This window comes from Neodiprion virginianus, chromosome 1, assembly GCF_021901495.1.
Source record: "Neodiprion virginianus isolate iyNeoVirg1 chromosome 1, iyNeoVirg1.1, whole genome shotgun sequence".
In the NCBI taxonomy this organism is placed as follows: Eukaryota; Metazoa; Arthropoda; class Insecta; order Hymenoptera; family Diprionidae; genus Neodiprion; species Neodiprion virginianus.
Genome location: NC_060877.1, coordinates 33,647,279 through 33,664,862, shown reverse-complemented (window position 1 = coordinate 33,664,862; position 17,584 = coordinate 33,647,279). Strand labels below are relative to the sequence as shown.

General features: G+C 44.5%; 1 protein-coding gene across 2 annotated transcripts in view; it reads left to right on the top strand.

Moving 5' to 3' along the window:
• Positions 1–16,779, top strand: part of LOC124308241 (histone-lysine N-methyltransferase MECOM-like) — a 32,672-nt gene extending 15,893 nt beyond the window's left edge. The window contains exons 4-9 of one of the 2 annotated variants that reach the window (XM_046770792.1): positions 1,032–1,166; positions 3,167–3,293; positions 10,566–10,665; positions 12,256–12,412; positions 12,530–16,304; positions 16,643–16,779. In XM_046770792.1, coding sequence (XP_046626748.1) covers positions 1,032–1,166; positions 3,167–3,293; positions 10,566–10,665; positions 12,256–12,412; positions 12,530–14,410 — 2,400 coding nt within the window. In that variant the 3' untranslated portion in view covers positions 14,411–16,304; positions 16,643–16,779. Of the gene's footprint in view, positions 1–1,031; positions 1,167–3,166; positions 3,294–10,565; positions 10,666–12,255; positions 12,413–12,502; positions 16,305–16,642 lie in introns of both variants that reach the window. The other variant, XM_046770783.1, reaches the window with a different exon arrangement.
• Positions 16,780–17,584: the final 805 nt, after the last annotated feature.

Below are 17,584 nucleotides of genomic sequence, written 5' to 3'. Positions count from 1 at the left end.
TTATGCGTTATATTTCATCAACTTACGTAGCTCGGTTGACTCGTATGTAAAACTTTAGCCCGAAAAAGCAGATGAAACAGTTGATTGACCAGTGAAAAATTTTCGTACGAACGCTTGTTGCGGTAATAATTATTGTTCCAAAGTTATTGTCAATTTTACTTATACTACTATTTCGAATATCGTTCTTACATTTCATCGTAGCTAAAAATATTTAATATAAATAAAGACTCCGTTTATAATAAATACCATCAAAAAAGTATGTGAAAATGGCATGCCTCGACTAAAAATCGGGAGAGAAATTCGAAAAACGGGACATTTGACGGGCGGCTGATACGCTCGAGGGTTGGAATGGGGTGGGAATGGCGATAGTAAAAGCTGTGGGATTCGGTCGGAGCGTTGCACTTGCTAATGCGATGATGAAGCGAGGCTGTTGCGGGAAGAAAATAACGCTCGCTCCTCCGCGGGGTGCGATGCTTGGCTTGCCAGGCGTGACCGTGCCAGGGGTTGAACGCCGCGTGGTTACGCAAGGGTGCGAACGGGGCGTCCGCGAGACAATTGGAAAAATCACTTCTCCCAGCCCCCGAAGGTCCGTGTGGTGCTCGGGCGAAGGCGGAAGGAAAAGCTGCAAGGTGCTGTCGTGGTCCATGTGCGGGATGATCCGTCGCAGGGCGACGACACGCTTGGCTGATTCGGCTACACCGGCTTTCCCTTGAATGAGACTGATTGAGGGAGAGCGTCGCGGTTTCGGACGATGCCGAAATCGAAAACAAATTATGCGAATGCCGAATCTAGGCCAATTCAACATTTAATAATACCTATATTGCTACGTGGGGACGTCAAACTGTAACCACAAAAATCACTGCAATTGATGAGAAACGCGTAGTGGCAATTTGTTTTATCTTCAAGAGTACCTAGTTTTAAATATCTCGGAATTGGTTTGATATTTTTAATTTACCGATGAAGAATTTCTCTTACATCTTTGATTATCGTTCCTAATTCGAGCTTTCTATCATTTCCATTGCGAATTACAGATACGTATTGCTGGAAGCGGTGTCAGAGGATGGCTCGACGCATCTCACGAAGCGAGTAATTGGCTCAAGTATATTCGAAGTGTGCGCAGTCCTATGCACGCGGTCAACATGCGCCATGTTCTGATTGGTGGACAGGTAAGTTATTTTATTTACCAGGGATTCAAATTCTATCTTTCAAGATCATTACGCTGAACTTCCGTTTCTGGTGTCTTTGAAATGTCAGACTGAAGGAACTACATTATTTTCTTTAGATTGGTTCACGAGTTAAAAGTAAAAAAAAGAAAGGAAAAAAATACAGATATTATGCGTTCGAGCACCTGCGGAATGCTTCATTATAGAGCCTCAATTTCTGTCGACCTGCCGCACGCTGCAATTAGAGAAAACAACAGACTCGGCGTCAGTTGCAAATACCAATCGATTGAATGGAATTGAAAATGACCAAACAAACGAGTTAACTCCATTTAGCTCTCGTTCCAACATATGTTAGTATCGTTAAGCCGTTAATTCGTCATGAAGTATGTCCGCGCCCCTCGGGGCAATTCACTCCGCGATAACCGGCTGCGACATCAGCTGAAAATGATCGGGATATTTATTGTAAAAAATGAGTTTTACGGCTCTCGCAGTAGCTGCATTATTCGGTGCCATCCACGCGTCAATTTCAAGGTCCGAGTGACTCGGGGCCGTCTGAGGTCACTCTGCAAGCTTGCAGGGGCTGCAGGGTCAAAACCGGGAAACGACGAACCGAGACCGGATCAAAAGCGACTCACGGTGCGAACGGAGACACATGACAATCGTATGCGTGTATTATACGAGAGGAAATTCAACTCGGGGTGTTTGGTTATTAAGTCGTCGAGCCCCGGCGTTTTCATTGCCGCGGGAGTTAGGGGTTCTATCCCCAATTCGTGAAGAGAGGGAAAAGTGACTGCCTATCACGACCCAGCGTCACTGTAATCACCCGGCTCGTCGATTACGACTCTGATTGATTTATTCAAGGGTGAATCGGTCGATGCTGCGTTTTTTCTTTCATGTACTACGTACTACTGCGAATCGAAAAAAGTCAGGATGGACGGAAAAAGAAAACGATGAGTGCTAACGCGATTCGTAGATCGTACAAATTATCGATCTTTTATGTGTTACACTTGGAGAACACTGACTTTTGAGCATTCGATAAAATCAATTCATAGGCAAGCTTAGAAGAACACTTTTTCGGGGTAAAACAAAATACCAGAAACAATCAAATAATTGCTCTAAGAATACGAGAAGATTTCAAGTATAGCTCGACAGGTGTTTTTTTTTTTTTTTATGCAAAATTTGGAACCTAAAAACTTTGCGCATTAGATTCAATTTGCATGGTCAGTTTTATTCGACTATTTATCTTTTCGAAAAGAAAGGTATAACTATCGTTTTCGGCCATATCTTTTCAATCATCCATAACAATGACTTGAGAATATTTTGAACCACTAACAATGTAACATATGCCTATATCGCTATTAAAAGTTGAAACGATGACTTATTTGATTGCAATAATTGAAAAATCATTTCGCAACCTCCACAAAAATGATTTCAATGTATGGATCTGATTTCGCAATCGCAACAGAATTTTTCGTATTGTGGTGTCAATTTGTTTTTGTAGAAACATCTTTATTTCACGTGAAAGTAGTGGGAATAATATTTTTGATCGCTTCGACGAATTTTTCCGAGTATATATTTGTCACTGTTCTTGTAACAGATCATAGTTTTAATATTATTCTTCGAGCAACATTGCTTTGTTCACGTTATTCGATTGTTGTCATTCATTTAACTCTTATCACAATGAATTTTCAATGAATTCAAAAAAATGCACGAACTGACGATAAATAGAATCTGACCATGTTGCATAGAGTTTCTTTCAAGAAACAAACAGGAATTGCAAATAATTTGAAAGTTGAAAACGTCATCATTCAAACAACACAATTCAACAATTGTGATTACAATAAATTTTGACGAACGCTGAAAAACTAGCAACTCTAGTTACACGTCGAAGAGAAAGCGAAGGTTACCCCAATTCCCAGGATCCGATTTTTGGAAGACGAATTCATCTCCTAAACCCGCTTCATCCCCGTCATAAATACGTAACATAAACCTTCCGATCGCAGGTGGTGTACGAAACGATTCGAGATATAGCAGCGGGCGAGGAGCTGCTTCTGGGTTCGCGGGAGCCGCTCCAGCTGCAGGATATGCTCGGTGAAAACACGGTGGAGGACAGGAGCGACAAGGAGACCGGTAAGTGCGAAATTGTAACACGGTACATATGTTAAACACATCGTTCCGCCCTGTGACTCCTCGCGTGGAACGATACGCTTCGAATCGAGTCTCGTGCGTACGCCATTAGCCGGCGCAACTCAGGGCAGGTATGCATATGCAGGGTACAGAACTGCAGGCAGGTGCTCCGCAGGACAGGCGGACTTGCAGCGCAAGGGTAGATAGGCCCAGATACCGGGTCCTGGGGGTCAAACGTGATCGGTGACTCGTGATTCGCACCAAAGTCGGGTCGCAACCCAGCCCAAATAGTCGCCGCTCGTAGCAGGTCGTCACGCCTCGACGAACTCGGCGTGATTCACCTGGCCAACCGTCTCTCTCGGTACGCACACCGATTCTTTTTGTCTTTCGCCGCACGCGTGTCCGCTGCACAACGGATTCGGGGAGTACTCGTAAAGTGGAGTTAACATCATTCCCATCTAGCGTCGAATCAACGATTCGAACGCACGAGTCTGCGTCGTAGAAATAATCGTCAAATACACTGCTGTACTTTGTCATCGATAATGGTTAAGGATCGTTGAGTAACAACGTACTTTCTTCTGAGTCGAAGGTCAGGTGAGGGGACGAAAATCGTTTAAAAAATTTCCGGTTATGTCGTGTGCGCCGATGATGGTGAACGCGAATGAAACAACGTACCTGTAATTATGAAATGGAAATAAATCTGAGCAAATTGTTGATATCTTGGCTTGTGTTATTCGAATCTGGACAGATTCGCTTTTATTGCGTCGTCGAGAAGTCGTTTCATTCGTCTTGACTGTCAGTGAAGATTTTTTAAGGGGGTTTTTCTCTTATTCTAACTTGCTATTTCGACTTCGGATCCAATTCATCTTTGAACGAAATAAAATATTCCGCACTTTTTTTCTGGTTCAAGTGCATACTCTTGGGTTTCAATCGAACAAGATTAAGTATCGAACCCCATGTATTTTACAATTTTACTTTGGGCAAATGAGATTCTTGTATAACCTTCTATAAGGTGATAAAGACATACACTTCCATGGACAGATAGAGCAAAACACCTGAAACGATAGAAAATAAGATCCAAAGAAAAAATGGTCCGATCAATGAATTATACGAAAAATTGTTCGAAATTTATTCTCATCGTGCGTCTGAACATGATGAGGTTCGATTTGAATTTATCGACAGAAATATTATATAAATTAGATCGTGACTCCGAAACGATCGTTGACAACGCGACTGTATAAGGCTGAAGAAGAGATATGGAAGGGTGTACAGAGTTTCGTCAAGATTATGCGAAGGCCGGATGCCGGGTGGTGGTAATTAAAACGGTGCTAATTGTCAAAGTTGAATCGAATTGCACGCGCGCCGCGGCAACTGTTGCGATTTCGGCAATAATTTTTACAACGCTGTTCTTTACCTTCGGCTTCTCCGCTCATTTAATTTTTGTCGACGGTTCGTTTTTTACCCTCCCCATTCACTTCTACTCCTGCAAGCACGAAGCACTCGAAACTTTTTTAATAAAGTTTCGTCTCGCAAAAATTCGATACTGATTATTCTCGGAACACTCGTTTGCGTTTGATGAACTCCGAGCGATACACATTCGTTAAAATATCGATCAACCGACACTCACCCTCCAACCCTCCGGGGGAGTCACGAGTCAAGCTGTGCCGGAAATGGACGCCGCTAGTTCCGGTCAAATGTTTATCCGTAATTACTCGAGCCACGTATCAGGGAGTATAAGTGGCATCAACGAGCGGTGCAAGTCAACGGGGGTTCGGGGGTGAGTCGGAACCATCGTAATGCGACCAAAACAAATCCCCCGTCTCTGATTCTTTTCAAATCATTCGCCATTCTCCGACCCAATGACGTTCGGTTTTGGTTGAAACGCTGCAGATAGGAGCTCCGAGGAACGAACGACTGGTCGCGCAAGTTCCTAGATGAATTTTTCGTCAAGTTCAGCCCGTGACTACTAGCGACCAGAGAATTCCCAAGAATTCCCATAACTTCTTAGGGGCTAATTGCGCGGGGCGCGTGCTCCGCATATCTTTACCGTCTGCAGGGGCGCTGCGGAGTGGTTGAAAATTAAGGAGTATTTTTACGAGACACTTTTAGAGCCGGGACATGCCGTTGCAATTAAGTTCACCCCAGCGATATAAACGTTAATTTGTAAAATTAATTAAGAAATTAAAGTAGGCTCAACGTAGCGAGCAATCGGCGCCTCCGGGTGGCCGGAAAATATGCATCTATACGAATTAGCAGTTTATAAGCGCCGACCACGTGTCACCCGGGACGTTCTCATATCTCAAAACGCTCCTGCACTGCAGCAGAGAACAACTTCCCCCCGAGGCGGCGGGCGACAATGGTGAGCAAAATATAATCGCAATAATGATGTCAAACAGGCGTAAGCGGGCCGAGCAACCCTTGCGACGGGCATCTGCGCCCCTGCAATGGCTTTTCCCCCGGATTTTCCCCGTCTCCCCATGCAGTTCGCTGCAGAAGCGTACGCGTTTTTTTTTTTTTTTATTCCCTACATACGCACAAAACGCTGTAGCTATACACGAATCGTGTCTACATATTTCTTTCGGGGGATAGAATCGCTTTAACACGCCTACGTCGGGTCGCCCATTCGGCTAAACTACCGGCCGAAAAAATACGGACACGCGTCCTCGCATTTGTCCCCCATACGTCATAGGTGTGTGTATGCATATATAGATGAATTCAAATCGCGGCTTAACCTCGGATATTATATCGCGTCAGATCGCCATTTCGTTTTACATTCTGTACTAAGGGAGGCACGTGTCTCTGCTCTGTAAAACGGCACCGCTGTTTCATAACCGATGTTCTGCTGGCATTTTTTTTTTTTTTTTCTCTTTCTTATTTGGTTCTTCACATACCAAATTTTATTTGGAATTGCACCCATGGTTCCAAAGTCATTATTATGGGATATCAAGCGATTTAGATTACTGATTAACCTGATCTCGCCATTAACTGTAATATGGGACTGACTTTAAATGGTGTTGCAATGCAGTTTTAAGATTACAACAGCGCAGTTTCCGGGCAGACTGTAGAGTTTCGTAACTATGTATACAATTTACATACGATTTAAGTATATAATGCGATTACGGCGCACGAGGGTGGGAAACCGCAAGAGATCGTGAGGCCGGATTCCACCATCAGGCGCCTAACCACGGATGGGCGTAAACGCGTTCAGAAGGATCCGCGCTCGGTGTTAACGCGTGTGTGAGTTATTATAGTTCCCGAGACATATTCTGTGCTACCCACTTTTTCGCAAGCCATTAGTTTTTTCCTCCACGTCTCTATTAGGGGTTTCGATAATTTATGACGCGCTTTGTCGATTAACACGCGCGTAACCGGGTCCGGGATAGAAAAAGGATAAAAAGCAAGCAAAGTCGTAGCAAAGAGCGAAGTTAAAAAAAAAACACGACCCAAAAAAGGGGTACGACACAATGGGGCACGCGCCCAGCGGCGGTACACGCGCAGCCCTATCTGATCCGACGCCTCGAAACTAATGACGCGTCTATTTGACTTTTGGCTCGAGCGACGATCGGCGCAGCGATGCAACCTTGACATATATTATACGCGTTTTACGCCGCTGCGACGCAGGAGTAATTTTTCTTTCCTTTCTTCTTTTCTCTTTAAACTATATTTTATCCACTTTTTCCTCATCAGATTTCACGATTTTGCCGTTTCTGTTGTTTGCGCAGTGTGAACGTCATTTTTTACACAGCAAGATCTTCACACATCACATTCCGGACGTACAATAAATGTAATATTATATCTTATTTGTAATTTTAACTTCTTGGTTTTTCCTCTCAGTTACGTAATTTTCACTTCCTCGTGAACACGTGCGAATCGCGAACCCGCAGATGCGTATCTTATTGAACCAGACGAGCTCTAGTTACACGTATCGAGAATCTTTGTTCTACCGTTTACTTCTTTCTTTCCGTCGTAATTCCACATCGCTTCCACCCTTTGTCGGCCGGATGACGCGATTCCCCGCAAACGTACGCAGAGTCACTTGAATTGATTTCGGTTACTTTTTCCCAGGCCGCGCGTCCTCGGCTACCCGGGTGTTCCGCAGTCCAACGGACTTCGCTACGCCGGTGGATCCCACCTGTTGACTTTCCGCAAGGCTACCTCGCCGGGGGTCCATCGGATTCCCAGCGTATTATACGTTGGGATTACGTTAAACATATACGCCTATCTGAGGCTAGCTGCACTTCATTATTCGTCGCCCACATTGAACGTTTGCTCTATGTGTTTTTGTTACGGTTTGTCGCACGCCCTAGCGGGAAATTCTCATCCAGTAAATTAATACGCAGGACAGTGAATGTATTGAACTTCAAACGCATTGAAGATTTGAAAAGACGTTTTCAAATCATTCTTTCCTCTTTTCCAAAGAATATTTTTTGAAAGTCTTTGGTAATTTTGATCCTCTACGATTTCAACATTCAAACATGTTATCATATTATTGCGATGAATTTAGAACAGCTTTTTGAAAGTAAAATTTACTTCGATGTTTTTAATATCAAGGTCAATAACATATTTTATGCACGTCATGTTGAATAGGAATGTTAGCAGTGCTTTAACTCAAAGAATTTTTCCCGGACAGTCTAAACCACCGTTCATAAGTGTGATTAGATAAAGCAGTTCCTCCCAATGAAAAAGACAGCTGTACTGACGTTACGTATTTGCGTCAGAAATTGTAATGCTGGTCATTTACGTGGTGATACCTTGAAAAGTTTGATGGTGTACGGAACATCTGTGTACGTTAACGGTGTTTCAGAAAAAAATAATTCACGATTTTCCACCGTGGGACCCCCTAAAAAGTTTGTTTTGGGTAAAAGAAAGATTCTGTAAAAATATGAACGTTCTACGTTATGTGGAATGTCGTGCTCATTAGATTTTTTACTTTTTTTTTTATACGTTGTTATGAATTTGTGAAATCACACGTTGTAGCACTTCAGTTACTATTTCTTTCCTGACATTTATATTCGATCCAAAGGTCACAATACACAACGCAACGATATATCAACTGGGAATCTTATTCTCCTAAATTAAGAGTTCATATTATATTATAACTATTTTATGAGATTGAATTAATAATGAAAAAGTCGTCTGATACACTTCTCAAACACCAACCGGAATCTTGATATTACAAGTGTGAGTCTTCTCTGTGGTATAATATGATATTGTGATTGATGTAAGCAATGAGCGGAAAAATCAATTCACGACACTTCATAAATTTAAAAAATTGTATAACAGTGAAAAATCAACCGAGCGCGATGTTCCGCATAACGTAGAACTGTCATCTTTTGACAGGATTTTTCATTCGTCCTAAATAAACTTTTTAGGGGGTGCCGTGGTGGAAAATCGTAAATATTTTTTACTGAAAGACCCTAATACACGTAGAAGCATGACCGGGATAAGTATTTATCAAGCAGCGACTTTACCGCAACAGTAAGCATCGAACCGCTGAATGGAGAAGAATGCAAATGACGAATTCTCGGTAATACGGAAAGTAAAGCCGAGATGGTCTGCAATGAGGTTAACCGCATCCCTTTAAAAACTGAAGGATAAAGCACAGAAGCGAGAAATGCCCGAAGGCCTCTCGGCCCCCGTAAGCGGTAATTAGTTTTAGATAGACGTGCGATTAACACTGCGTTCGGGGTGAGCAGAGGGTGTAAAACGCGCCGGCGACGGAGGAGGTTCCCGTACGTGGCCGTACCCGGTTCCCATGGCGGTCCGTTGGGGGCCACCGCCGCAGCCATATGGCCGCCAAGTGCATATAACAGGAGATTTAAATAACCGTTGAGATCATTCATGGGGCCCATTTTATCGCCGGTTTAATTCGAGAGCGCGCCGATGATCCCTACCATTAATAATTATCCCGTCCCTTGTCGGCGCTCACGACATGCGAAGCTATTCGGCCGCTGCCGAGCCGCTTCTTGTCCCTGCGGTTATCCTCGACGAAGTTCTGACCAGCTCCCAGCTCTTTCACAATCAGTCCTCGCGTCGAGTGCGCAAGTTGACGCTCGGATCAGCTGCCTACTGCCATCGCTTCGCTTTCTTCTTACATCGAAGGAAGTTTCTTCGTATCAGATCTTCGGACAGGTAGGAAAGCCGTAAAGACACAACTTTTGACAACATACCTCGTAATTCGTAATTCGTAATCTACAAGCCAGGGGGAAACAATATTAAAAAAAAAAACGTATAAGACTCCGGGTGCAATTCTCGAAAGTTATTTTGAAACAAGAATTTTCAAATTTGGGGCATTTGGTTCTGCATATGATTTACCGCTCTCAACTTCCTGACTCGAGCAATCGTCGGCTGTGGTATTCCTGCCGCGGGGGTTTCCCGGGGCGGGTTAGGATTGGACGGTATCCTGGACGCAACGGCCAATAGGAAACGAGCCCGAGCACCCCGGCCGCATCCGTTTATTCGAGGACCTGGCGCTATAACTAGAGCATCGTTGTTTCTATTGTCTTTGGGACGAGTTGTGTGTCGGATCGCAGTCGGTGCACAGTGACTTCTTCTCGTGGTTGTTTTGGAAATCGTCAGGACCCTTCATAGAGGCATCTTGGATTCTGCGTGTAATTCAGAAGTCAGTTTTACTCAGTGTCACGTAATTCGATACATCGTTTTTTTGTTCAATCAGTGGATGAGTTTTAGATTTTTTCCCGCCCCCGTGCGATTTACAGGATGAAACATATTGAAACACACCGTTTTTCAGAACAGGAAAAACTTTACGGATTTCTTATTCGTATTAGTTTTTATCGAGAATTCATTCAAAATGGATCCGAGTCAACGCAATCAATTTCCGTAATAAAGTGTATCGATAATCCGACACCGAAAGTCATCGATAGCTTGGCTCTGTTCAATTTCGTTTCGCTCCTCGTTCAGCCAGCTACGGCTGAGCTTCAACGTAGGCATTAGTCGTTCGGTTTAATAATTCAACTTGTGATTCCCACGACACACGATGGCGCTTCTCCTATCCGTCACGCCACTGTCGCTAGTCCTGGTTGTCCTCTATTCCACTCGCTATTTGCACCGAAGCTCGTTGGCCTCAATCACGTGACTTAATGGCACCGAGCAAAAGGGCTGCTACCCATTTACGAATCAATTCCAAGCGATACTTATCATGCCTGTAAAGCTAAATTCTGAAGTAAACAGGTATCGGGTCAGATGCTCGGACACGGAGATCACGAGTGACTCGTTATGATCAATCCAACTAATATTTTTCTCTTTTTGTTTCAGCTTCTCAGCACAGCGGTACCGTCGATGAGGACAGAGAGGAGGAGAAGGAAGGGGATATAAGGTGCACGGTCTGCGATAAACCTTTCCAGGAAATCGACTCGTAAGTATTTAATAAAATCACTGACTTAATTGTAGGCTTTGAACTTTCATCAAAAATGCGAACAACTTCAGAGTCAGATACATGTTGGGCGTGTACTATAAATTTGTGTATAAAAATTGTTTTTCGTTACACAATTCGAAGGTTGTACCAAGGTGGGAGATAGACATGGACAGTGCTAGTCGCATGCTAAAAGTCACCCTCTGAAACGGTAATTCGGCGTTCCAGACATATACACGCATAAAGCATAGACAGGTTATCTCGATGAAAAGATAGGTAATCGGTTATACTAAAAACTCGTAACGGTGAAACTCGATCGTCAATTATTAATTAACCGGGTGAATTCAGGTACGAGCGTGTTATCAATTGGAAATCTTGGCAGGGGGCACGCGTCGTTGATTCCATAACGCAACCTGCGAGGGTTGTGTAGAAATTAGGTAATCCCAGGTACAGGTCGCCAGGGTCGGTCGGGTTGCGGGATTGATATACTTATGTGACGAAACACCTGAGAGCCACTAGCGTGGTGCTAACCCGTGATTACAGCCCGGCGTGATGGATGACACCACGGTGTGAGGCCGGACGAGTGTCTCCCGCCTTCGCAGCGTTCAACTCCGAACTAGTTTGCTTTATAGATTTTGCCATTAGATATAATAGACACTCTTTGTTTGCGATGTGTCGTATCGCTCGATAGGCTTCCCATAAGAAATTTGCCGGTGCATTATTAATTCGAATTTCCTTCCTCCGACGCCTGTGAGCTTCGTACCAATTTGTACTGCCAAGCCCAATCTTTTCTCCCCTTTCTTCTCTCTCGCTCTATCACTCTCTTATCACTCACTCACTCTCTTTCTTCCGGGACTGTAAACCGCCAAGAGGGAGAATCTATGCATACAGAACTATAGAATCGGTTTTAGGCTCATTGTCGGTTGGCTTCGAGTGACTTTCGAAGAACGCGTTCTGCTTCGACTCGACGTTACTCGACAGCATTTCTTTTGCGTCAGAGATAATCGGCGCGGCGGGGAAAAGCCACAGAAATCATTGGAGATAGCGGATCCCTGGTCTCTGCGGCGCACACTTGCAGCCTGTTCATCGTCCGGTGGTTAGAACCACGGTCGCGGAGTATCTTTTCCGGGTTAAATTTCACACGTCGTCGTTCGCTGGGCAAAATCAATGTCCCCATCCCCGTTCCGTTCTGTGCTGTCGTGACCGTTGCGTGCCCGTACCCGTGTGCCCCTGCCCCGTGTCGATTCGCTATCGTGCCTCAAGTCCCCATCCCCTGGTCGTGACCCTTTTCGAAGCACCCTCAAGCCGGGCTGGAGGCGGAGGCGGAGCCGGCCGCGGGGGTGGAAGGTGGTTATCACGCAATGGTGAGAACTGCTCACTTAGTCACCACCCTTGACTCTGCTTGGATCAACGCTAAACTCGCGGCATATCATCGCCGTCGCGGGGCGATCCCGTAGCCCTCCGTAGGTAGTTTTGCGAATGCTCCGACGATTCCATCTTGTTTTTGTCGCGGTGGATCTACTTGTACGGAGCTTGCGTCGGAAGACGTTGAGGGTGACCGTGTGTCTAATCTGCACTTTTATTTTGTTACAGACTCGATGGCCACCTGGTGACCTGCCACAGGTATCCAGCGGAGCAATATCGGTGCGAAACGTGTCACAAGGGCTACGCATGGAGGCCACTGGTCGTTCGGCATCGGGCGATCGTTCACGGTGACCTGAAGAGCTACCAGTGCGAGAACTGTCCAAAGGTAAGAGTCGATCGTGGTTCGAAATCGAGTTGGCTAAAAATTCCCTATTAGTCCACCATCTCGACTCACGTACCGGCCATCTTTCCCCAGGTGTTCACTGATCCCTCAAATCTCCAGCGCCACATTAGGACCCATCACGTTGGCGCCCGAAGTCACGCCTGTCCGGACTGCGGCAAGACGTTCGCGACGAGCTCCGGCCTGAAGCAGCATACCCACATCCACAGCAGCGTGAAGCCTTTTCAATGCGACGTATGCTTCAAGGCCTACACGCAGTTCTCAAACCTCTGCAGGCACAGGCGAATGCACGCTGACTGTAGGGCGCAGATAAAGTGCGGTAAATGCGGACAGTCCTGCAGCTCAGCATCGGCTCTGTCGAAACACAAACGGTTCTGTGACTCTACGGGGCCGCCCGGACCCACCGGAGCCATGCCTCAGCTCCCGACCTCGGGGCCCAGCTCGTTTCTCGTCTACCCACGGCCGCAGTGTACGCTGCCCTTCTACCCGGTTCCGAGTCTAGGACCCTACCCAGGCATGTTCCAAAACGCGGGAGGATTGTACAACAATTCATTCGTCTACCCGCCGAAGATCGAGGAGCTTGAAAAGCGGTGCGAAAGCCCGAAGAAGGAGAGGTTCACGCCACCTCGGATACCGACGCACCACAACAAGGTCTCACCCACTACGGCCGAGGAGGCGACGTCGACCTTCAGGCCGTCCCCTGCCAGGCCGCCGGTTCAACCCACTCCGGAAACGGACGAGGAGTCGCCTTTGAAGCAGTGCAAAGTGGAGAAGAGCTCGGAGGCCGAAGCGATGCAGGAGGAACCCGTGGACCAGCCGCTCGATCTCAGGGTCGAGACAAGGAGACGTCAAACGCCCAGCATTGCCGGAAGTCACAGTTCCTCCCCGGTCCCCGTCGTCGAGGAGGCGATAACCGATCCCTGGAAGATCAAAGACGAGGAACGCATAGGGGCCAGGGTGAAGAAGTTGGCTCTCAGTCCGCCGTGCACCGTCGCCGAACAACCGCCGACGAGCGCGCCTCCCCACATGGCTTATCCACGGCCCATTCACCCGTTGGTACTGGACGCCATGTACCGCGCTCCGTCCGGGACGTTCCCTGGTTTCCCAGGGGGACCCCTGCCCCCCGGTGGTGGACCCGAATCTCGGCTCCTACCGCCGCTTCCACCCTTCGGACCTTCCCGTGGGTATCATTTTTTAGGGTCGCTCATGAACGCGCCCAGTGGCGGTAGACCAGGTGGGTTCGACCTCCTGGCCCGTCCGCCACTCGGCGCGTTCCCCGGCATGAAGCCGTTTCAGGAGGTGATGTCCCACCCCCACCACCACCCCCACCACCACCCTCACATCAAGACGAAGGATCGGTACGCGTGCAAGTTCTGCGGCAAGGTGTTTCCCCGTTCGGCAAATCTCACGAGGCACCTTCGGACCCACACCGGGGAACAACCTTACAAGTGCAAGTACTGCGACAGGTCCTTCAGCATTTCCAGCAACCTCCAACGCCACGTTAGGAACATTCACAACAAGGAGAAACCCTTCAAGTGCCCGCTTTGCGAAAAGTGCTTCGGGCAGCAGACGAACCTCGATCGCCATTTGAAGAAACACGAGGCTCCGGATGGCAGCGTTGTCGGTTCCGCCGCCGACTCACCCGGGAGCAGCAACGAGAACGAACGGGAGGATCCCTGCTTTGACGAGATAAGGTCCTTCTTCGGCAAGGCCACCGCGGAGGGTGACGGATACTGCCTTCCTCACCCCTACCCCACTTACCTGCCGGGCAGACTTCACGACCTTCACGGGACGAATCCTGAGGGCGAATACGACGAGGACGAGGACAGCGAAGAGGGCGTCTCACCCCTCGAGGAGCCCGACGCCATGTCCCCCATGGAACAGGACAACTCGCCGTCGCCTCAGTTCGAGCTCAAGCTTAGGGATAAGCAGGAATTGCTCAACAATAATACCGCCGAACCAGTGATAGAGGTATCGACGTAGCCAGCAACGGGGCGACTCCGACGTCGAACTCGCCCGAAACCGCCGCTCCGCTTTTCCTTTACTTAGTGATTAGTTAGCTATCCGATTTTTTATTTTCTTTTCTTTAAGATTTTTATTTTTTTTTTATTTTTCAAAGAGAGAAGGAGACATAATATAGTTCGACAGGCAGTTCTCTGTACTTTGGAATTGTGCACGGCGTAATGCAAAACTAATATATATTTGTCCTTATTTGCCTAAGTAAGTCCCTTAAATAGTTAGTTCCTACAAAACGCGTCAATGATAATTTAATGCAGATATCGGATACAAAATACAAACGTTAATGACTTTTTTTTTTTTTTTGTTCTATTTTTTTAACAAGTTTTCAATGACCTTACTTACATTTAATTCATCAGATTCATTCAGTGAGGGAAGGCTCTACCGAAATTGTGAAATCTACCTGCTTTAAATCAAATTTAATTCAAGAGCTCGTTGATATTGATTAATGGATTATATTACAGCTGATTCTGTGAACTGTTGCAAAATATTTCAATAAAATTGTGGCAGTTGTTTACATTTTGCAAGGCTCAAAACGTTATATCTCAAACATTATCTCGATCTTTTCAAAATTAAACTATGAATATTGATCAATTTTGCCATAGAGAGTATTTTCTCGGTAGGATGTTTCAAAAGTGAGTCCTCGTTCTCCCCTGCACTGATATTTATTGTTACTATAATAATAATTATCATTAATTATGGCTTTATCGAATTTTTTATTTCAACTTAAAATTAAATCTATTACTATTATCATCATCATCATCATCATCATCATCATGATCATCATCATCATCATCATTATTATTATTAGTATCCTCATTATTACGATTAGTGTTACTGCTTACTATTGTTAATTTATGACTATAATTTCAAGTCAAATATGTCAATCTTATACACACTATGGATGAAAATCAAATTTTGTAGTCATTGAAAAGAGAAAAGTGAAAAGAAGAAAGAAGGGTTTCGGAACGAGTTATAACCTATGTCAAAATTTGTAGTCTGACAAGCCAAAGTAAAAGAGGAAGACAGAGAGAGAAAATAAAAAACAAAAGTGTAATTACGGAATTATAAAAAGTTATGTACAAATTTTCATTAGGTAATAATGTTTGTAAAAATCTCTGTAATTCTTAATATATTATTATTATTATTAAAATTATCATTATACATATTATAGTAATTATAGTAGCGATCAGGGGCATTCGTCTCGTGTCGTGATTATTAAAGAAATAAAAGAAGACGCCGCGTGTTAATTGAAGAGGAAATAAAAAAGCGAAATATTGAGGAGTGAATGACGCCGATTTCTCGGTGCTCCGTACCTAAGCTAGAGAATTGGATAAGTGCGCCCCTGTCAGATTTTTAGCATAGCACACGATCTCTAAACTACGATTATTATTCGTTCATTAAAGCTATATATCTTATAATATAATTAAACACACAATCACACACGAGTCAAGTCACGAGATGGGGCAACACTTATTTTTCACTTTAAAATTTAACATGTTACATGTTCTACATATCTCCTCTCTTGTAGATTATATATGATATTATAAATTGATGAATTTTAAATAAGTCTAGATTAACCAAGCGATAGACTATAATTATTAAGTAAAAAATCTATTATGACTCTGTCTATCTATACATACTGTATAAAAGCATCTGTACTTCATTATTACTATACTATTAAAATAATATACTTCAATTTATTAAAATCATCTTATTTCAGTCTACATCTCGATCATCGCATCCAGCTAAACCAATTGATATTTCGAATTAACCTCAGGACAGCTTTTGCTGGACGCAAACAGTTCTGAACAGTTCATTGGAAAACGCAATTTCCGATCTCTCAATCGTTGATGGCCGTGTAAGTATAAGACAAAACTGTTGTACATATTACAATTAATTTTTCTTGTGAGTTTTCAATCAAACCGGTTCGTTACCATGTATTTTTTTTCACTAGCTAACAAATTATCACCGGTACTTTAATTTTCACCCATAAAAAGAAATATATAATACTTATGGAAAAGGATGATAAACAATATAAATAATATTTTATTGAATTTGAGATGGTTTCTACATAGTACAATATTTGGTAATGAACCGAATAATCAATTTCTGGATTTAAAAAAAGTCTGGTAATTGCTCTATAAATCCATCATTCGTCTTTTTAATTGATATTTTACTTCGATTCAATGGTCACAGAACTGCATCAATTGGATAGACCGGCGGCCAGTAGAAAACTGCAGGGTTCTGCGATACCGGCGAAAGGTTGAACGGTGTGTAACGAAGTCGCTGAAACACGCCTAAACAAAGGCAAGTGCACCTACGCCACTTGTTGCATTTGTTGAAATTAATAAAAGCCACTGGTATATAGATACCGAGCCCTTTCAATCGGTATTCATGTTTGTCATAATTTTCCGCGTCTGCCCGATACTCAAATAGTTTGTTAAGACTCGATCACTAACGAATGTACTTTATGATCCAAGGTGCATGGATCATCATTCCCTGCATTATCTACGGCGGTACACATGCCGGGGACGTATTTGGTGGCGGTACCTTACGAAGAGGTGGCCAACCATAGAAGGGACATTGATTACTGATGTGGAATCGTGTCGAACAGGCGGGTAAAACAAGCTCGATAGCGATTCGAAGCCGTGTAAATAATGATAGCCTTAATATTGAAGGAAGGCAAGACTATTAGCCAGACAATCGAGCCAGCAGTCACGGTACTTTGCTTTGTATACGCTCAGCTTTCTAAACAGCGGTAATGGATTCTACGAATCTAAATCATTGCCTATTACGAATGATATAAGATGATGGAACCTAAAACGGGTGCCTCGAGATAACGATTGAGAAATTTTTCGAGATAATTGATTTGCGCCAGAGCAACAAGACCATGTCCGTTATATGGGCGCTATTATTTTTCACCTTGGTCGGATGTGAGGTATAAGAGATAGAATTGGTTGGTTGACCCTGCGGGCGGTCGTCAATAATGGTGGATATCGGTCGAGATCTCGCTCCTCGCTCATTGCTAAAATTGCGTCATTCTCTCTCTTTCTCTCTTTTTCTCTGTCGGTCTCTTCTCTAAATTGTTGTTTCTTGGTTTCTCCAATTTTTTTCCCTTTGCTGCCCCTAATTGCCTCA